The sequence below is a fragment of the Pseudophryne corroboree genome, chromosome 6, assembly GCF_028390025.1.
Source record: "Pseudophryne corroboree isolate aPseCor3 chromosome 6, aPseCor3.hap2, whole genome shotgun sequence".
NCBI classification, from domain to species: domain Eukaryota; kingdom Metazoa; phylum Chordata; class Amphibia; order Anura; family Myobatrachidae; genus Pseudophryne; species Pseudophryne corroboree.
Window position 1 is genome coordinate 307,540,999 of NC_086449.1, and position 21,418 is coordinate 307,562,416.

Consider the following 21,418-nt stretch of genomic DNA (forward strand, 5'->3'; position numbering starts at 1 on the left):
ACAGGGCGGAAAGACGGCACTTTCCGCTGATGATTGGACCTTTCCGACACTTCAATATTCAATTGAACTGCTGTTCTTCTGCCCTGTCGGAAATGATGAGGAATCTCTGCTCATCCATGTGTTTTCGACCCCGCCGCTATCGAAAACGGGCCTTTTTCGACCATTCATTTTTTAACATAAGAGGGCGGAAATGAATGGTCGGAATGGGAAGGGAAACTGGCGGAAAATAAGAATTTACTTACCGATAATTCTATTTCTCGTAGTCCGTAGTGGATGCTGGGGACTCCGTCAGGACCATGGGGAATAGCGGCTCCGCAGGAGACAGGGCACAAAAAGTAAGCTTTTAGGATCACATGGTGTGTACTGGCTCCTCCCCCTATGACCCTCCTCCAAGCCTCAGTTAGGTACTGTGCCCGGACGAGCGTACACAATAAGGAAGGATATTGAACCCCGGGTAAGACTCATACCAGCCACACCAATCACACCGTATAACTTGTGATCTGAACCCAGTTAACAGTATGACAAACGTAGGAGCCTCTGAACAGACGGCTCACAACAAATAACAACCCGATTTTTTTGTAACAATAACTATGTACAAGTATTGCAGACAATCCGCACTTGGGATGGGCGCCCAGCATCCACTACGGACTACGAGAAATAGAATTATTTTCTCTAACGTCCTAAGTGGATGCTGGGGACTCCGTCAGGACCATGGGGATTATACCAAAGCTCCCAAACGGGCGGGAGAGTGCGGATGACTCTGCAGCACCGAATGAGAGAACTCAAGGTCCTCCTCAGCCAGGGTATCAAATTTGTAGAATTTTGCAAACGTGTTTGCCCCTGACCAAGTAGCAGCTCGGCAGAGTTGTAATGCCGAGACTCCCCGGGCAGCCGCCCAGGATGAGCCCACTTTCCTTGTGGAATGGGCCTTGACAGATTTAGGCTGTGGCAGGCCTGCCACAGAATGTGCAAGTTGAATTGTGCTACAAATCCAACGAGCAATCGTCTGCTTAGAAGCAGGAGCACCCATCTTGTTGGGTGCATACAATATAAGCAGTGAGTCAGACTTTCTGACTCCAGCCGTTCTTGAAATATATATTTTCAATGCCCGGACCACGTCCAACAACTTGGAATCCTCCAACTCGTTAGTAGCCGCAGGCACCACAATAGGCTGGTTCAGGTGAAACGCTGACACCACCTTAGGCAGAAAATGAGGACGCGTCCGCAGTTCTGCCCTGTCCGTATGGAAAATCAGATATGGGCTCTTATATGATAAAGCCGCCAATTCTGATACTCTCCTGGCTGAAGCCAGGGCCAGTAGCATGGTTACTTTCCATGTAAGATACTTCATCTCCACCGATTTGAGCGGCTCAAACCAATGGGATTTTAGAAAATCCAAGACTACATTAAGATCCCACGGTGCCACTGGGGGCACAACCGGGGGCTGTATATGTAGTACTCCTTTTACAAAAGTCTGGACTTCAGGAACTGAAGCCAATTCTTTCTGGAAGAAAATCGACAGGGCCGAAATTTGAACCTTAATGGACCCCAATTTGAGGCCCATAGACAATCCTGTTTGCAGGAAATGTAGGAATCGACCCAGTTGAAATTCCTCCGTGGGGGCCTTCCTGGCCTCACACCACGCAACATATTTCCTCCAAATGCGGTGATAATGTTGTGCAGTCACCTCCTTCCTGGCCTTTACCAGTGTAGGAATGACCTCTTCCGGAATGCCTTTTTCCTTTAGAATTCGGCGTTCAACCGCCATGCCGTCAAACGCAGCCGCGGTAAGTCTTGGAATAGACACGGTCCCTGCTGAAGCAGGTCCCGTCTTAGAGGTAGAGGCCACGGATCCTCCGTGAGCATCTCTTGAAGTTCCGGGTACCAAGTTCTTCTTGGCCAATCCGGAGCCACTAGTATCGTTCTTACTCCCTTTTGCCGTATAATTCTCAGTACTTTTGGTATGAGAGGCAGAGGAGGGAACACGTACACTGACTGGAACACCCACGGTGTTACCAGAGCGTCCACAGCTATTGCCTGAGGATCTCTTGACCTGGCGCAATACCTGTCCAGTTTTTTGTTGAGGCGGGACGCCATCATATCCACCATTGGTTTTTCCCAACGGTTCACAATCATGTGGAAGACTTCTGGATGAAGTCCCCACTCTCCCGGGTGTAGATCGTGTCTGCTGAGAAAGTCTGCTTCCCAGTTGTCCACTCCCGGAATGAATACTGCTGACAGTGCTATCACATGATCTTCCGCCCAGCGAAGAATCCTTGCAGCTTCTGCCATTGCTGTCCTGCTTCTTGTGCCGCCCTGTCTGTTTACGTGGGCGACTGCCGTGATGTTGTCCGACTGGATCAACACCGGCTGACCCTGAAGCAGGGGTTTTGCCAGACTTAGAGCATTGTAAATCGCTCTTAGCTCCAGTATATTTATGTGAAGAGACATCTCCAGGCTTGACCATACTCCCTGGAAGTTTCTTCCTTGTGTGACCGCTCCCCAGCCTCTCAGACTGGCATCCGTGGTCACCAGGACCCAGTCCTGTATGCCGAATCTGCGGCCCTCTAACAGATGAGCACTCTGCAACCACCACAGAAGAGACACCCTTGTCCGTGGCGATAAGGTTATCCGCTGATGCATCTGCAGATGCGATCCGGACCATTTGTCCAGCAGATCCCACTGAAAAGTTCGTGCGTGGAATCTGCCGAATGGAATCGCTTCGTAAGAAGCCACCATCTTTCCCAGGACTCTTGTGCATTGATGCACAGACACTGTCCCTGGTTTTAGGAGGTTCCTGACAAGTTCGGATAACTCCCTGGCTTTCTCCTCCGGAAGAAACACCTTTTTCTGAACCGTGTCCAGAATCATTCCCAGGAACAGCAGACGTGTCGTCGGGGTCAACTGAGATTTTGGAAAATTCAGAATCCACCCGTGTTGTTGCAGCACTAGTTGGGTTAGTGCTACTCCGTCTTCCAGCTGTTCTCTGGATCTTGCCCTTATCAGGAGATCGTCCAAGTAAGGGATAATTAATACGCCTCTTCTTCGTAGAAGGATCATCATTTCGGCCATTACCTTGGTAAAGACCCGAGGTGCCGTGGACAATCCAAACGGCAGCGTCTGAAACTGATAATGACAGTTTTGCACCACGAACCTGAGGTACCCTTGATGTGAAGGGCAAATTGGGACATGCAGGTAAGCGTCCTTTATGTCCAGGGACACCATAAAGTCCCCTTCTTCCAGATTCGCTATCACTGCTCTGAGTGACTCCATCTTGAACTTGAATTTTTGTATGTACAGGTTCAAAGATTTGAGATTTAGAATAGGTCTTACCGAGCCGTCCGGCTTCGGTACCACAAATAGCGTGGAGTAATACCCCTTTCCCTGTTGTAGGAGGGGTACCTTGACTATCACCTGCTGAGCAAACAGCTTGTGAATGGCTTCCAATACCGTCGCCCTGTCCGAGGGAGACGTTGGCAAAGCAGACTTTAGGAACCGGCGAGGGGGAGACTTCTCGAATTCCAACCTGTAACCCTGAGATACTACCTGTAGAATCCAGGGGTCCACCTGTGAGCAAGCCCACTGTGCGCTGAAATTCTTGAGTCGACCCCCCACCGTTCCTGAGTCCGCTTGTAAGGCCCCAGCGTCATGCTGAGGGCTTTGCAGAACCCTGGGAGGGCTTCTGTTCCTGGGCAGGGGCTGCTTGCTGCCCTCTCTTACCCCTTCCTCTGCCCCGAGGCAGATATGACTGTCCTTTTGTCCGCTTGTTCTTATAGGAACGAAAGGACTGCGGCTGAAAAGACGGTGTCTTTTTCTGTTGGGAGGGGGTCTGAGGTAAAAAAGTGGATTTTCCGGCAGTTGCCGTAGCCACCAGATCCGATAGACCGACGCCAAATAATTCCTCCCCTTTATACGGCAATACTTCCATATGTCGTTTGGAATCCGCATCACCTGACCACTGTCGCGTCCATAAACTCCTTCTGGCAGATATGGACATCGCATTTACTCTCGATGCCAGAGTGCAAATATCTCTCTGCGCATCTCGCATATAAAGGAAAGCATCCTTTAATTGCTCTATAGTCAATAAAATACTGTCCCTATCCAGGGTATCAATATTTTCAGTCAGGGAATCCAACCAGACGACCCCAGCACTGCACATCCAGGCTGAGGCGATGGCTGGTCGCAGTATAACACCAGTATGAGTGTATATACTTTTCAGGGTAGTTTCCAGCCTCCTATCAGCTGGATCCTTGAGGGCGGCCGTATCAGGAGACGGTAACGCCACTTGTTTCGATAAGCGTGTGAGCGCCTTATCCACCCTAGGGGGTGTTTCCCAGCGCGCCCTAACCTCTGGCGGGAAAGGGTATAATGCTAATAACTTTTTTTGAAATTAGCTTTTTTCTATCTGGGTTAACCCACGCTTTATCACATACATCATTTAATTCCTCTGATTCAGGAAAAACTACAGGTAGTTTTTTCACCCCCCACATAATACCCCTTTTTGTGGTACTTGCAGTATCAGAGATATGCAAAGCCTCCTTCATTGCCGTGATCATATAACGTGTGGCCCTACTTGAAAATACGTTTGTTTCATCACCGTCGACACTAGATTCAGTGTCTGTGTCTGGGTCTGTGTCGACCGACTGAGGTAAAGGGCGCTTTACAGCCCCTGACGGTGTCTGAGACGCCTGGGCAGGTACTAATTGGTTTGCCGGCCGTCTCATGTCGTCAACTGATTTTTGTAATGTGCTGACATTATCACGTAATTCCATAAACAAAGCCATCCATTCCGGTGTCGACTCCCTGGGGGGTGACATCACCATTATCGGCAATTGCTCTGCCTCCACGCCAACATCGTCCTCATACATGTCGACACACACGTACCGACACACAGCAGACACACAGGGAATGCTCTTATCGAAGACAGGACCCCACTAGCCCTTTGGGGAGACAGAGGGAGAGTTTGCCAGCACACACCCAAGCGCTATAATATATATGGGAACAACCCTATATAAGTGTTGTTCCTTATAGCCGCTTAAATATATAAAAATATCGCCAAAATATGCCCCCCTCTCTGTTTTACCCTGTTTCTGTAGTGCAGTGCAGGGGAGAGTCCTGGGAGCCTTCCTCACAGCGGAGCCGAGCAGGAAAATGGCGCTGTGTGCTGAGGAGAATAAGCCCCGCCCCCTATTCCGGCGGGCTTTTCTCCCGGAGTTTTAGACATTTGGCATGGGTTAAATACATACATATAGCCTTAATGGCTATATGTGATGTATTCTTTTGCCATAAAAGGTATTATATATTGCTGCCCAGGGCGCCCCCAGCAGCGCCCTGCACCCTCCGTGACCGTCTGGTGTGAAGTGTGTGACAACAATGGCGCACAGCTGCAGTGCTGTGCGCTACCTTCATGAAGACTGAAGAGCCTTCTGCCGCCTGTTTCCGGACCTTCAATCTTCAGCATCTGTAAGGGGGGTCGGCGGCGCGGCTCCGGGACGAACCCCAGGGTGAGACCTGTGTTCCGACTCCCTCTGGAGCTAATGGTGTCCAGTAGCCTAAGAATCCAATCCATCCTGCACGCAGGTGAGTTGAAATTCTCTCCCCTAAGTCCCTCGATGCAGTGAGCCTGTTGCCAGCAGGACTCACTGAAAATAAAAAACCTAAAAACTTTTTCTAAGCAGCTCTTTAGGAGAGCCACCTAGATTGCACCCTGCTCGGACGGGCACAAAAACCTAACTGAGGCTTGGAGGAGGGTCATAGGGGGAGGAGCCAGTACACACCATGTGATCCTAAAAGCTTACTTTTTGTGCCCTGTCTCCTGCGGAGCCGCTATTCCCCATGGTCCTGACGGAGTCCCCAGCATCCACTTAGGACGTTAGAGAAATGACCCGCTACTGAATACTGAAGTGTCAGGTCATCTCCGTCGAGAGAGGATCCGACTGTGATTGAATACTCCCCAATGCAGCAAACCAGATGTGTGCCTATGTTTGTGGTGTAGGCATCCCTTTAAAACGACACTATCTTACAACTTCTAAACCAACATGTGATACCCCTTTCACCCCGCCAATGCCGGATCCCACCCGGGAATTGTAAACGGGTCCTTCCCGGGTGGGATACGGCATTGGACGCTGCTGCTGGCTTCCCCGACCCGGCAATAATCCGGACGGGTTGCCATAGTGGCGGGGGCCGGCGGCGACGCTGGGAGATGAGATCATCTCTGCGCCGCCTCTCCCTGTTATAGTGAACGGGTCCCGAGTCGCCCGTTTACGCTGCCATTGACCCAGTATTCAACCCGGGAATAACACTGCTTTATGCCGGGTCGATACCGGGTTATTTGTGCGTTGTGAAAGGGAGATTGGGAAAGTCTCTGAAAATCGTGTTTTTACACAGGTCAAAGTGCATCTAAGAAATAGCTTTTCCGCTAAAGTAATATCAATTGTATTTAGATAGTGTTTTTTCTTCAAACAAACTTGTGGTGGTAGGTGCAAAATATGCCCCATTAATAGTACAGGATGAGAACTGATCTCTATAAGCACTCAACTGTTGCAAACGTCAATTTGGGAAGTGGAAATGACTGTTGGCACACTCTACATGGTATCATACATTTGAATAATATCACTCCATAAAACCGAATCTCATTTGCATCATATTCAACAAAATACGTGTAACAGTGGATTCATTATGATTTCCCGACAGTCGGGATCCCAGTGGTCGAAATACTGATGCCTGAATCCCGACATCGGGCTTTGTGGCATATTCCCCCTCGGGTGGTGGCGTGGACCATTTTGACTGTTGTCAGGATTCTGGCGTCGGTATTTCGACCGCCGGGAACTTCACTGCATCCCGTACCAGTGTCTACTCCGTAAGTAGTCACACTGCTTACAGCCTTGTTTCTGCCCAAAGTGTGTCCAACTTACACTGCCCATCCTGCTACTTCTTAATGCCCCAAGGCTGCCAACATTTTCTGGAGAGAACACTGCTGCTCCTTCAGAAATGCTGCCACTTGGCTCCTATACTTTTCACAAATCTGAGGATAATAGTGCAAGTCAAGTCCTGCAATGTCACTAGAAGATTTTCTGCTGCATCTCAGCTGCTTTGTGCATCAGAAATGAGGTAATTTTTTTTAAAAAGTGGTTTAGTCTAAGTAAAGAAAAATCTTTCACGCTTAAGACAGTCAGTCATGTTCACTTGGGATACAAACATATTGCATTATGTAATGAATTAGGTTTTAGTAAAGCCATTAGCAATCTTGTGTTGTAATTGAGCCTGTTCCGTGAATAACAGTGTGAAATATCACTGGGAGAGGAGGATAAACACTGGAAGGACAGATAAGACACCTGTTATTAGAGGTTATTTTACTCACTCAAGTTTTCCAAGGAATTCAGATGATCCCCAAAATATGTACAAATATGCAACTGTCAGCGAAGACTAGACAGCTTCTAGGCAGCTGTGCAAAATAATATTCTATCCTGATGAGGAAAAGTAACATTATTCTCATCACAATCAAATATTATTTTATACAGAATCTTAGGTGTAAACAGTGGCACAATAGGAAATATTACTTACCAAACTTTAGGCTAGGTTTAGACCAGATTTGAAGGAGACCGACCTTAACCATGTAAAAGTATTCATGAGTATTCCTAATGTTGTAATAATAATACTAAGCAGCAGTTTTTGCAAGCTGTCCATTTTGACCCCAAAATGTAAAACATTAATATTACATGTCTGGCTTTGCACTTAAAGTTATTGTGGTTTTAACTCTGGGGGTCAAACCTGCAAGCATCTGCTTTGTAAATCTGAATAAACCTGCCTTTATTGTGCCCGGAGGCATACATTCTGCACACTAATGGGTTTTGCATCACTTTAGCTATAACAAACATCTATGTTAGACCCCAGATACAGTAAAATAAACTACTACCAACGTAAAATAAACTAACCTCCCTGTGACCTTCACAAAGTAATATTATCCCTGTGTATACAAGGAGGCATGAGCTGGACATTAATCCTCTCCAAAATATAAGTATGCAGAGAGGGGGGGGGGGGGGGGGGGGGGGGGGGGGGGGGGGGATCTCAGCCTACTACTCCAGTACGCTCTATTACATAGCCCATTTTATACCTCCCTATGGGGTCTATTCAGGGGCGATTTCAGAGAGGAGGACCCGTGTACAGACTGAGCGTACCCCCCCCCCTGCTGAGAAGATGGCGCCTACCATATTCACAGTGCCTAATTTCTACTAAACATGTGCTAATTTGCAGGGAAAATGGCCGCCACACCATTTCTTATGCTACTGTAGCGCCGATGCAGCACTCCGGAGAGTAAGTAATTAAACATGGGTGCAGAGTGAGTCATGTGGGCCCCCCTAAACCCAGTGTGCACCCTTTCACAGATATGCCAATGGGTCAGGGTCTATTCTTGTAGTACAGTGGCTGATGACTGTTAGTTATCAATATATATCGCACGCCGGCAGTTCCACAGGTGGTGCAACAGACCAACAGGACAGAGTGAGCTGGCTGTAGATGGGTAGGGACAGCGGGCAGCAGTGACCAGGAATATGCCGAGTCACTACACTAATATACATGCAGAACAGAGCGGCGGCAGGGGTGTGGGCAGGGTGACCCGGCTGTGGTAGGATAGGTATGGCAGGCAGTCAGCAGTGACCAAACATATGCTGGGTCATACTATATACACACTGGGAACTACTCTCCTTTAGTGGGGTGCTCAGTGTCCCGGTCACACAGTATCTCTGCCACTTTCTTCCTGGGCACCTCTGATTGGCTGCTGTGACAGAAGAGGTTGGAGAGGACAGAGAAGGCAAGAAGGCAGCAGTCTTCTCTACTTTTCTCCCACTATGAGCCTCATTATGCAATCATGAAACAGCAATTATATTTGGAGATGATAAACTGAAAAGCAGGGCTTTCTGTGCTTCTCTGAATCGTTCTCTATACTAATAAGAGGCAGCGACGGAGAACTCAGAGATTTAGTAACCCCTTCTCTGAATGGGACGTACCAGTGAAAAGCCCTGTTATCACTGATCACTGTTACATGAATAGACCTTCTGAGACTTATTTATCATTCCAAAATGTTCTGAAAATTCTACAGAATAACACATAATTTTCTGAACTTTTATTATCATGTCAATGTAATACAGCTATAACACAGAAGAGATCATAAATATCTTCTACGCTAATTAAGGACCCAGAGAACACCGCTGTTCCTATAGACTTACATAGGAATGGGGAAATAATCCTATTTACCAAGCTCTGAAAATCTTAGCTTTTTGGAGCTTGGTGTCGATAGTCAACGCCATCATTAGATTGTAGCATATGGGTTCCCTTTTGAAAACATATTCACCAAGAGGGAATATCATATTACTACTACAATGTGAGCACCAATGAGAATTTGACCAGGTCTGCGTCGCCGCCCCCCCTTCAAATTTGTAATTGAAGATTCCATCAGTTCTACAAGCATCAGTATGATCTGGCATGAGGGGTGAGCACCTTACTGGAACCCAGCACTACGCTGAACAGGTTTCGGCTGTGTCACATTAGGACAACAGAGACTCCACACTGTAGGTTTCCTTGTTATAGAGTCATAGCCAGCTGCTGGCTGTGGCATTTGCAGGGACTCGCCACACTGTTCATCCACCACAATGGCAGCAAACAGCCCATGCTATGGGATCCGGTCAGGATCTCAGCTGTCAAAATAATGATGTCGGAATCCCGACACTGCTCGGAATGCTGGCGCCGGCATCCCAAATGAGACTGCAATCCCAGTGCCGGCATCCCAACAGCCAGGATCCGGAACGAGCGACTACCAGGCCACTGATGTCTCTCTCCCTGGCCAGCTAACTGGGCATACATGAGATCTCGCTACTATTTATTATTTATTTATTTATTAACAGTTTCTTATAAGCGCAAATTCCATTGCGCTTTACAACTGAACACAATTAGAAGACAAAATCGGGTAAAAACAAAACAGTCATAGAGGTAGGGGGGCCCTGCTCGCAAGCTTACAATCTATGGGGAAATAGGCATAGATACACAAGGATAGGTGCCATCTATTGCATACAGTATTTGTCCACCAGATTGCAAAGGTTCTTGGTGGGCTGCATGATATCACATCACAGCAGTGATAAACCAGGGTCAGGATGACGGGAGCCTGAAGAAAGAAAATATGTGGGGGATATGTGTGTACTGTACTGCGGGGATATCATTGGATAGGAAAGCTATGAAGGTTATGTGGGTGGGTCTGGAATTTGATAAGCTTGTCTGAATAGGTGAGTTTTCAGGGAACGCTTGAAGACTAGAGGAAAGTCTTATTGTACACGGCAGGGCATTCCACAGAGTGGGTGCAGCTCGAAGAAAGTCCTGTAATCGTGCATGGGATCAAGTAATGAGTATGGATGAGAGACGTAGATCTTGTGAAGAGCGAAGGGGCCGGGTTGGGAGATATTTTGAGATAAGTGAAGAGATGTATGTTGGTGTAGTAAGGTTTATAGCCTTGTATGTCAGTAACAGTATTTTATATTGAATACGGTAGAATACCAGTGGCCAAATACTATTGCGAGATCTCCTATGCAGCCCGGAGCTGGCAACCACCACAGCCAGGGAAAGCTCTGTCCCTGCTGTGGAGTATGGGCAATGACACCGCAGCTGTCAAAATCGATAGCTGCAGGTGTCGAAACGGTCAGTGCTACTGGTCGTTCATACAATGCCCTACGTATCGGCATACAATCTTGTAGATAGCAGCACCGATATAGATGGGCGCATCACACCCGTCACCTTGAACACACCTCCAAAGTCATACATGGGGGAGAAGCAGCAGAGCGCACATAACGTGCACTGATACCGCTTCTCCCCCATAACAGAGGATTATACAGTTACCCCAAAGACCGTCAGAGAGGTGTGATACACCAATTTATGAATAAAATACTGATTTAATTAACTCTTTAATACATTTCTGCAACAAGCAGTGATGTAGGATGTATTTTAGCGCAGAAATTACGGATATACAGTCAAATGTTTTAATTATCAGGTTTTTGTAATTCATCGCCACTATTCACGGCAAACAGCACTGTGGCTGGTACTTAAGTTGGGGAACACCGGTTACCGCAACTAAACACCCAGCTTAAAGTGCGGTAACTGGCATCTCCCAACTAAGTGCAGGGGGCGCGATGGGGACAACTGAATAGGGACCTGCTTCCCAGTACTAGTCATATTGCGCAGAATTGAATTGCCCCTTATGATGTGTTAGAAGTGATCGCATCAGCAGTCAAATCACTTCCGTTTTGTGCCTCTGCAGTGCTGCTGCACATGCGTGCAGTGAGATGTGGTGAGGTCAGGGGCTGATATAACAGCCAGATTTATCCACACATATGAATTTGGTGGCGAGTTTTGACTATAAAAATTATTAGATTTACACAAAGATGAATGCTATACTACAAAGTTGATATTAGGAGTTATACATTTCTTCTTTGTATTATTCTAATCCTTTTTATACTCAAAACTCTGGAGTGTACTGGAGTATGACAGGGGAAGCTCTACCTACCCTGACCGCACGTCATTGTATGCATGGGTCACTGACCACGCATGTTCAGCGGCCATTGCCAGGGATCTCACGGAAATTTTTGCAGAGTGCAACCCAAAGGCGCCATCTTCAGATGGCATTAGCTTCCGGGACAAAACTCCAAAATCCTTCGCTTTCCGGAGCTTGGTACATCAGACAGCTCCTATGGGGACTGCTGCTGCTGTCAAAAATGGAGGGACAGCAGTAGATATTATGCAGTGGTCCCTCCTTTATACATTAGGCCGGGTGATGCTTAATATGTTTTGAGTAAGGACCAAAAACTGGTGTTTCCTGGGGAGAATAAACCGCAAAATAGGCCCCATGATACTGTAATTAATACATCGCCCCCAAAGGCGACAATGCAGCAGGTGATGAGCAATGCTCCCTGCCTAATACAGTAAGAGACTTACAGACCTGATCCCAGTGCAGGAGGTGTGGAGACCGGGCACTGACAGGCCCTACAGAGAGCACAGGGCTATCAGTGTACATGCCGCTGCCGGAGCGCTCACCTCTCCTTTGTCCTCACATGCACTCGCCGCCTGCGGCCTCTGCACGTCCCTTCCCCGCTGCTGGGTGATCTCCTCCTCCGGGGGACTCTCCTTGTGGTCAGGCCTGGTCTGTCCCTCGTCTATGGGCTGAGCGTCCGCTGCCCGGCGGCCTCCGTCCTGCTCCTCCTCCAGGCAGCGCTGCAGGTGCACTATACGGTATCTCAGCTTCTCGTTCTCGGTCCTCAGCTGCTCCAGCTCCGGGCTCGGGTTGTTGTCCACGTTCCCGTGCATGCCCAGCTCCAGGAGCCGGCCGATCTCGTCGCTCAACCAGCGGATTTCCTCCTCCTGAATGGTCAACCGGTCTGCGATCTGGGCGGCCATGATCCTCCACAGTCAGTCAGTACACGCTACAGAGAGACGGTGACAGCTGCTGCTGCAGGCCCGAGCACGCCGCCCTCTGTAGTGCTGGTGGTGATTAGCCACTCTCCTACTGCCTTACACAGCTGGCATCTATTACAGTATAATCCCACTGGCACATACTGCACACCAGCATTATTACCGTCAGTGTGTGCAAGTCTATCTATCTATCTATCTATCTATCTATCTATCTATCTATCTATCTATCTATCTATCTATCTATCTAATCTCTATGTCTCTTTTTATATATATATATATATATATATATATATATATTAGAGATGAGCGGGTTCGGTTTCTCTGAATCCGAACCCGCACGAACTTCATGTTTTTTTTCACGGGTCCGAGCGACTCGGATCTTCCCGCCTTGCTCGGTTAACCCGAGCGCGCCCGAACGTCATCATGACGCTGTCGGATTCTCGCGAGACTCGGATTCTATATAAGGAGCCGCGCGTCGCCGCCATTTTCACACGTGCATTGAGATTGATAGGGAGAGGACGTGGCTGGCGTCCTCTCCATTTAGATTAGAAGAGAGAGAGAGAGAGATTGACCTGATTTACTGGAGCTTAGGAGTACTGTAGAACTGTAGAGAGTGCAGAGTTTACTAGTGACTGACCACAGTGACCACCAGACAGTGCAGTTTTATTTAATATATCCGTTCTCTGCCTGAAAAAAACGATACACAGTGACTCAGTCACATACCATATCTGTGTGCACTGCTCAGCCCAGTGTGCTGCATCATCTATGTATATATCTGACTGTGCTCAGCTCACACATCTTATAATTGTGGGGGAGACTGGGGAGCACTGCAGTGCCAGTTATAGGTTATAGCAGGAGCCAGGAGTACATATTATTATTAAAATTAAACAGTGCACACTTTTGCTGCAGGAGTGCCACTGCCAGTGTGACTGACCAGTGACCTGACCACACTGACCACCAGTATAGTTAGTAGTATAGTATACTATATTGTGATTGCCTGAAAAAGTTAAACACTCGTATCTGACTGTGCTCAGCTCACACATCTTATAATTGTGGGGGAGACTGGGGAGCACTGCAGTGCCAGTTATAGGTTATAGCAGGAGCCAGGAGTACATATTATTATTAAAATTAAACAGTGCACACTTTTGCTGCAGGAGTGCCACTGCCAGTGTGACTGACCAGTGACCACCTGACCACACTGACCACCAGTATAGTTAGTAGTATAGTATACTATATTGTGATTGCCTGAAAAAGTTAAACACTCGTCGTGTGACTTCACTTGTGTGGTGTTTTTTTTTTTATTCTATAAAAAACTCATTCTGCTGACAGACAGTGTCCAGCAGGTCCGTCATTATATAATATATACCTGTCCGGCTGCAGTAGTGATATATATATATTTTTTATATCATTATTTATCATCCAGTCGCAGCAGACACAGTACGGTAGTTCACGACTGTAGCTACCTCTGTGTCGGCACTCGGCAGTCCGTCCATAATTGTATACCACCTACCCGTGGTTTTTTTTTCTTTCTTCTTTATACATACATACTACTACTACATCTCTTTATCAACCAGTCTATATTAGCAGCAGACACAGTACAGTACGGTAGTCCACGGCTGTAGCTACCTCTGTGTCGGCACTCGGCAGTCCGTCCATAATTGTATACCACCTACCCGTGGTTTTTTTTTCTTTCTTCTTTATACATACATACTACTACTACTACATCTCTTTATCAACCAGTCTATATTAGCAGCAGACACAGTACAGTACGGTAGTCCACGGCTGTAGCTACCTCTGTGTCGGCACTGGGCAGTCCGTCCATAATTGTATACCACCTACCCGTGGTTTTTTTTCTTTCTTCTTTATACATACATACTACTACTACATCTCTTTATCAACCAGTCTATATTAGCAGCAGACACAGTACAGTACGGTAGTCCACGGCTGTAGCTACCTCTGTGTCGGCACTGGGCAGTCCGTCCATAATTGTATACCACCTACCCGTGTTTTTTTTTTCTTTCTTCTTTATACATACATACTACTACTACTACATCTCTTTATCAACCAGTCTATATTAGCAGCAGACACAGTACAGTACGGTAGTCCACGGCTGTAGCTACCTCTGTGTCGGCACTGGGCAGTCCGTCCATAATTGTATACCACCTACCCGTGGTTTTTTTTTCTTTCTTCTTTATACATACATACTACTACTACATCTCTTTATCAACCAGTCTATATTAGCAGCAGACACAGTACAGTGCGGTAGTCCACGGCTGTAGCTACCTCTGTGTCGGCACTGGGCAGTCCGTCCATAATTGTATACCACCTACCCGTGGTTTTTTTTTCTTTCTTCTTTATACATACATACTACTACTACATCTCTTTATCAACCAGTCTATATTAGCAGCAGACACAGTACAGTACGGTAGTCCACGGCTGTAGCTACCTCTGTGTCGGCACTCGGCAGTCCGTCCATAATTGTATACCACCTACCCGTGGTTTTTTTTTCTTTCTTCTTTATACATACATACTACTACTACATCTCTTTATCAACCAGTCTATATTAGCAGCAGACACAGTACAGTACGGTAGTCCACGGCTGTAGCTACCTCTGTGTCGGCACTGGGCAGTCCGTCCATAATTGTATACCACCTACCCGTGGTTTTTTTTTCTTTCTTCTTTATACATACATACTACTACTACATCTCTTTATCAACCAGTCTATATTAGCAGCAGACACAGTACAGTGCGGTAGTCCACGGCTGTAGCTACCTCTGTGTCGGCACTGGGCAGTCCGTCCATAATTGTATACCACCTACCCGTGGTTTTTTTTTCTTTCTTCTTTATACATACATACTACTACTACATCTCTTTATCAACCAGTCTATATTAGCAGCAGACACAGTACAGTACGGTAGTCCACGGCTGTAGCTACCTCTGTGTCGGCACTCGGCAGTCCGTCCATAATTGTATACCACCTACCCGTGGTTTTTTTTTCTTTCTTCTTTATACATACATACTACTACTACATCTCTTTATCAACCAGTCTATATTAGCAGCAGACACAGTACAGTACGGTAGTCCACGGCTGTAGCTACCTCTGTGTCGGCACTGGGCAGTCCGTCCATAATTGTATACCACCTACCCGTGTTTTTTTTTTCTTTCTTCTTTATACATACATACTACTACTACATCTCTTTATCAACCAGTCTATATTAGCAGCAGACACAGTACAGTACGGTAGTCCACGGCTGTAGCTACCTCTGTGTCGGCACTCGGCAGTCCGTCCATAATTGTATACCACCTACCCGTGGTTTTTTTTCTTTCTTCTTTATACATACATACTACTACTACATCTCTTTATCAACCAGTCTATATTAGCAGCAGACACAGTACAGTACGGTAGTCCACGGCTGTAGCTACCTCTGTGTCGGCAGTCCATCCATAATTGTATACTAGTATCCATCCATCTCCATTGTTTACCTGAGGTGCCTTTTAGTTGTGCCTATTAAAATATGGAGAACAAAAATGTTGAGGTTCCAAAATTAGGGAAAGATCAAGATCCACTTCCACCTCGTGCTGAAGCTGCTGCCACTAGTCATGGCCGAGACGATGAAATGCCAGCAACGTCGTCTGCCAAGGCCGATGCCCAATGTCATAGTACAGAGCATGTCAAATCCAAAACACCAAATATCAGTAAAAAAAGGACTCCAAAACCTAAAATAAAATTGTCGGAGGAGAAGCGTAAACTTGCCAATATGCCATTTACCACACGGAGTGGCAAGGAACGGCTGAGGCCCTGGCCTATGTTCATGGCTAGTGGTTCAGCTTCACATGAGGATGGAGGCACTCAGCCTCTCGCTAGAAAAATGAAAAGACTCAAGCTGGCAAAAGCAGTAGCACCGCAAAGAACTGTGCGTTCTTCGAAATCCCAAATCCACAAGGAGAGTCAAATTGTGTCGGTTGCGATGCCTGACCTTCCCAACACTGGACCAGAAATGCGGACAACAGGTGTCAAGCCGTGTGTTCCCTTTGTCAAGCTGTAATAAGTAGGGGTAAGGACGTTAACCACCTCGGAACATCCTCCCTTATACGTCACCTGCAGCGCATTCATGATAAGTCAGTGACAAGTTCAAAAACTTGGGCCGACAGCGGAAGCAGTCCACTGACCAGTAAATCCCTTCCTCTTGTAACCAAGCTCACGCAAACCACCCCACCAACTCCCTCAGTGTCAATTTCCTCCTTCCCCAGGAATGCCAATAGTCCTGCAGGCCATGTCACTGGCAATTCTGACGAGTCCTCTCCTGCCTGGGATTCCTCCGATGCATCCTTGCGTGTAACGCCTACTGCTGCTGGCGCTGCTGTTGTTGCTGCTGGGAGTCGATGGTCATCCCAGAGGGGAAGTCGTAAGCCCACTTGTACTACTTCCAGTAAGCAATTGACTGTCCAACAGTCCTTTGCGGGGAAGATGAAATATCACAGCAGTCATCCTGTTGCAAAGCGGATAACTGAGTCCTTGACAACTATGTTGGTGTTAGACGTGCGTCCGGTATCCGCCGTTAGTTCACAGGGAACTAGACAATTTATTGAGGCAGTGTGCCCCCGTTACCAAATACCATCTAGGTTCCACTTCTGTAGGCAGGCGATACCGAGAATGTACACGGACGTCAGAAAAAGACTCACCAGTGTCCTAAAAAATGCAGTTGTACCCAATGTCCACTTAACCACGGACATGTGGACAAGTGGAGCAGGGCAGGGTCAGGACTATATGACTGTGACAGCCCACTGGGTAGATGTATGGACTCCCGCCGCAAGAACAGCAGCGGCGGCACCAGTAGCAGCATCTCGCAAACGCCAACTCTTTCCTAGGCAGGCTACGCTTTGTATCACCGCTTTCCAGAATACGCACACAGCTGAAAACCTCTTACGGCAACTGAGGAAGATCATCGCAGAATGGCTTACCCCAATTGGACTCTCCTGTGGATTTGTGGCATCGGACAACGCCAGCAATATTGTGTGTGCATTAAATATGGGCAAATTCCAGCACGTCCCATGTTTTGCACATACCTTGAATTTGGTGGTGCAGAATTTTTAAAAAAACGACAGGGGCGTGCAAGAGATGCTGTCGGTGGCCAGAAGAATTGCGGGACACTTTCGGCGTACAGGCACCACGTACAGAAGACTGGAGCACCACCAAAAACTACTGAACCTGCCCTGCCATCATCTGAAGCAAGAAGTGGTAACGAGGTGGAATTCAACCCTCTATATGCTTCAGAGGTTGGAGGAGCAGCAAAAGGCCATTCAAGCCTATACAATTGAGCACGATATAGGAGGTGGAATGCACCTGTCTCAAGTGCAGTGGAGAATGATTTCAACGTTGTGCAAGGTTCTGATGCCCTTTGAACTTGCCACACGTGAAGTCAGTTCAGACACTGCCAGCCTGAGTCAGGTCATTCCCCTCATCAGGCTTTTGCAGAAGAAGCTGGAGGCATTGAAGAAGGAGCTAAAAGGGAGCGATTCCGCTAGGCATGTGGGACTTGTGGATGCAGCCCTTAATTCGCTTAACAAGGATTCACGGGTGGTCAATCTGTTGAAATCAGAGCACTACATTTTGGCCACCGTGCTCGATCCTAGATTTAAAACCTACCTTGGATCTCTCTTTCCAGCAGACACAAGTCTGCTGGGGTGCAAAGACCTGCTGGTGACAAAATTGTCAAGTCAAGCGGAACGCGACCTGTCAACATCTCCTCCTTCACATTCTCCCGCAACTGGGGGTGCGAGGAAAAGGCTCAGAATTCCGAGCCCACCCGCTGGCGGTGATGCAGGGCAGTCTGGAGCGACTGCTGATGCTGACATCTGGTCCGGACTGAAGGACCTGACAACGATTACGGACATGTCGTCTACTGTCACTGCATATGATTCTCTCAACATTGAAAGAATGGTGGAGGATTATATGAGTGACCGCATCCAAGTAGGCACGTCACACAGTCCGTACTTATACTGGCAGGAAAAAGAGGCAATTTGGAGGCCCTTGCACAAACTGGCTTTATTCTACCTAAGTTGCCCTCCCACAAGTGTGTACTCCGAAAGAGTGTTTAGTGCCGCCGCTCACCTTGTCAGCAATCGGCGTACGAGGTTACATCCAGAAAATGTGGAGAAGATGATGTTCATTAAAATGAATTATAATCAATTCCTCCGCGGAGACATTGACCAGCAGCAATTGCCTCCACAAAGTACACAGGGAGCTGAGATGGTGGATTCCAGTGGGGACGAATTGATAATCTGTGAGGAGGGGGATGTACACGGTGATATATCGGAGGATGATGATGAGGTGGACATCTTGCCTCTGTAGAGCCAGTTTGTGCAAGGAGAGATTAATTGCTTCTTTTTTGGTGGGGGTCCAAACCAACCCGTCATATCAGTCACAGTCGTGTGGCAGACCCTGTCACTGAAATGATGGGTTGGTTAAAGTGTGCATGTCCTGTTTATACAACATAAGGGTGGGTGGGAGGGCCCAAGGACAATTCCATCTTGCACCTCTTTTTTCTTTTATTTTTCTTTGCGTCATGTGCTGTTTGGGGAGGGTTTTTTGGAAGGGACATCCTGCGTGACACTGCAGTGCCACTCCTAGATGGGCCCGGTGTTTGTGTCGGGCACTTGGGTCGCTGAGCTTAGTCACACAGCTACCTCATTGCACCTCTTTTTTTCTTTGCGTCATGTGCTGTTTGGGGAGGGTTTTTTGGAAGGGACATCCTGCGTGACACTGCAGTGCCACTCCTAGATGGGCCAGGTGTTTGTGTCGGGCACTTGGGTCGCTGAGCTTAGTCACACAGCTACCTCATTGCACCTCTTTTTTTCTTTGCGTCATGTGCTGTTTGGGGAGTGTTTTTTGGAAGGGCCATCCTGCGTGACACTGCAGTGCCACTCCTAGATGGGCCAGGTGTTTGTGTCGGCCACTAGGGTCGCTTAGCTTAGTCATCCAGCGACCTCGGTGCAAATTTTAGGACTAAAAATAATATTGTGAGGTGTGAGGTATTCAGAATAGACTGAAAATGAGTGGAAATTATGGTTTTTGAGGTTAATAATAATATGGGATCAAAATGACCCCCAAATTCTATGATTTAAGCTGTTTTTTAGGGTTTTTTGAAAAAAACACCCGAATCCAAAACACACCCGAATCCGACAAAAAAAATTCGGTGAGGTTTTGCCAAAACGCGGTCGAACCCAAAACACGGCCGCGGAACCGAACCCAAAACCAAAACACAAAACCCGAAAAATTTCAGGCGCTCATCTCTAATATATATATATATATATATATATATATATATATATATACTGCTCAAAAAAATAAAGGGAACACTAAAATAACACATCCTAGATGTGAATGAATGAAATATTCTTATTAAATACTTTGTTCTTTACATAGTTGAATGTGCTGACAACAAAATCACACAAAAATTATCAATGGAAATCAAATTTATTAACCTATGGAGGTCTGGATTTGGAGTCACACTCAAAATTAAAGTGGAAAAACACACTACATACTGATCCAACTTTGATGTAATCTCCTTAAAACAAGTCAAAATGAGGCTCAGTAGTGTGTGTGGCCTCCATTATTATTATTATTATTATTATTATTATTATTATTATATTTTATTTATAAGGCGCCAAAAGTGTTTCGCAGCGCCGTACAAAGGACAGTACAGGGAGACAAAACTTAGCATAACAGTAAATAAATAACAAAAATGGAGTGCAGGTAACAAAGAACACCACAATTCTCAAAACATAATACAGCTTAGATGTAAGTAGCCAGGGAGTAATCATTGTACTACTTGGGGCATGCGGCCATAGATAGAGAGGGGCCATTTACCAGTAGGAGAAAAAGCAGATAAAGATGGTCGCTGAGTGAAATGTGTCGAGAAGAGGGCTTAGACAAGAGGAAAGAGGGCCCTGCTCTGAAGAGCTAACAATCTAGTGGGGAGGGGCGACAGACAGATGACATGAGGTACAACCAAGCAGATAGAAGCCTGATGGTGGTATGCGAGCAAAGCAGAGATGTCCAAGGCATGGGGATGGAGGAGCAGTCTCCATGTGTCTGTATGACCTCCCTACAATGCCTGGGCATGCTCCTGATGAGGTGGCGGATGGTCTCCTGAGGGATCTCCTCCCAGACCTGGACTAAAGCATCCGCCAACTCCTGGACAGTCTGTGGTGCAACGCCACGTTGGCGGATGGAGCGAGACATGATGTCCCAGATGTGCTCAATTGGATTCAGGTCTGGGGAACGGGCGGGCCAGTCCATAGCATCAATGCCTTCGTCTTGCAGGAACTGCTGACACACTCCAGCCACATGAGGTCTAGCATTGTCTTGCATTAGGAGGAACCCAGGGCGAACCGCACCAGCATATGGTCTCACAAGGGGTCTGAGGATCTCATCTCGGTACCTAATGGCAGCCAGGCTACCTCTGGCGAGCACATGGAGGGCTGTGCGGCTCCCCAAAGAAATGCCACCCCACACCATTACTGACCCACTGCCAAACCGGTCATGCTGGAGGATGTTGCAGGCAGCAGAACGTTCTCCTTGGCGTCTACAGACTCTGTCACGTCTGTCACATGTGCTCAGTGAGAACCTGCTTTCATCTGTGAAGAGCACAGGGCGCCAGTGGCGAATTTGCCAATCTTGGTGTTCTCTGGCAAATGCCAAACGTCCTGCACAGTATTGGGCTATAAGCACAACCCCCACCTGTGGACATCGGGCCCTCATACCACCCTCATGGAGTCTGTTTCTGATCGTTTGAGTAGACACATGCACATTTGTGGCTTGCTGGAGGTCATTTTCCAGGGCTCTGGCAGTGCTCCTCCTGTTCCTCCTTGCACAAAGGCGGAGGTAGCGGTCCTGCTGCTGGGTTCTTGCCCTCCTACGGCCTCCTCCACGTCTCCTGATGTACTCGCCTGTCTCCTGGTAGCACCT

At 47.3% G+C, this 21,418-nt stretch overlaps 1 protein-coding gene across 1 annotated transcript in view; it reads right to left on the reverse strand.

Annotated features, from left to right (window-relative positions):
* LOC134932118 (threonine--tRNA ligase 2, cytoplasmic-like) overlaps nt 1-12,546 on the reverse strand; it is a 145,201-nt gene extending 132,655 nt beyond the window's left edge. The window contains exon 1 of the mRNA XM_063926220.1: nt 12,073-12,546. Within this exon, the coding sequence (XP_063782290.1) occupies nt 12,073-12,432 (360 nt within the window). The 5' untranslated portion in view covers nt 12,433-12,546. The remainder of the gene's footprint in view (nt 1-12,072) is intronic.
* Between the last annotated feature and the right edge of the window lie 8,872 nt (nt 12,547-21,418).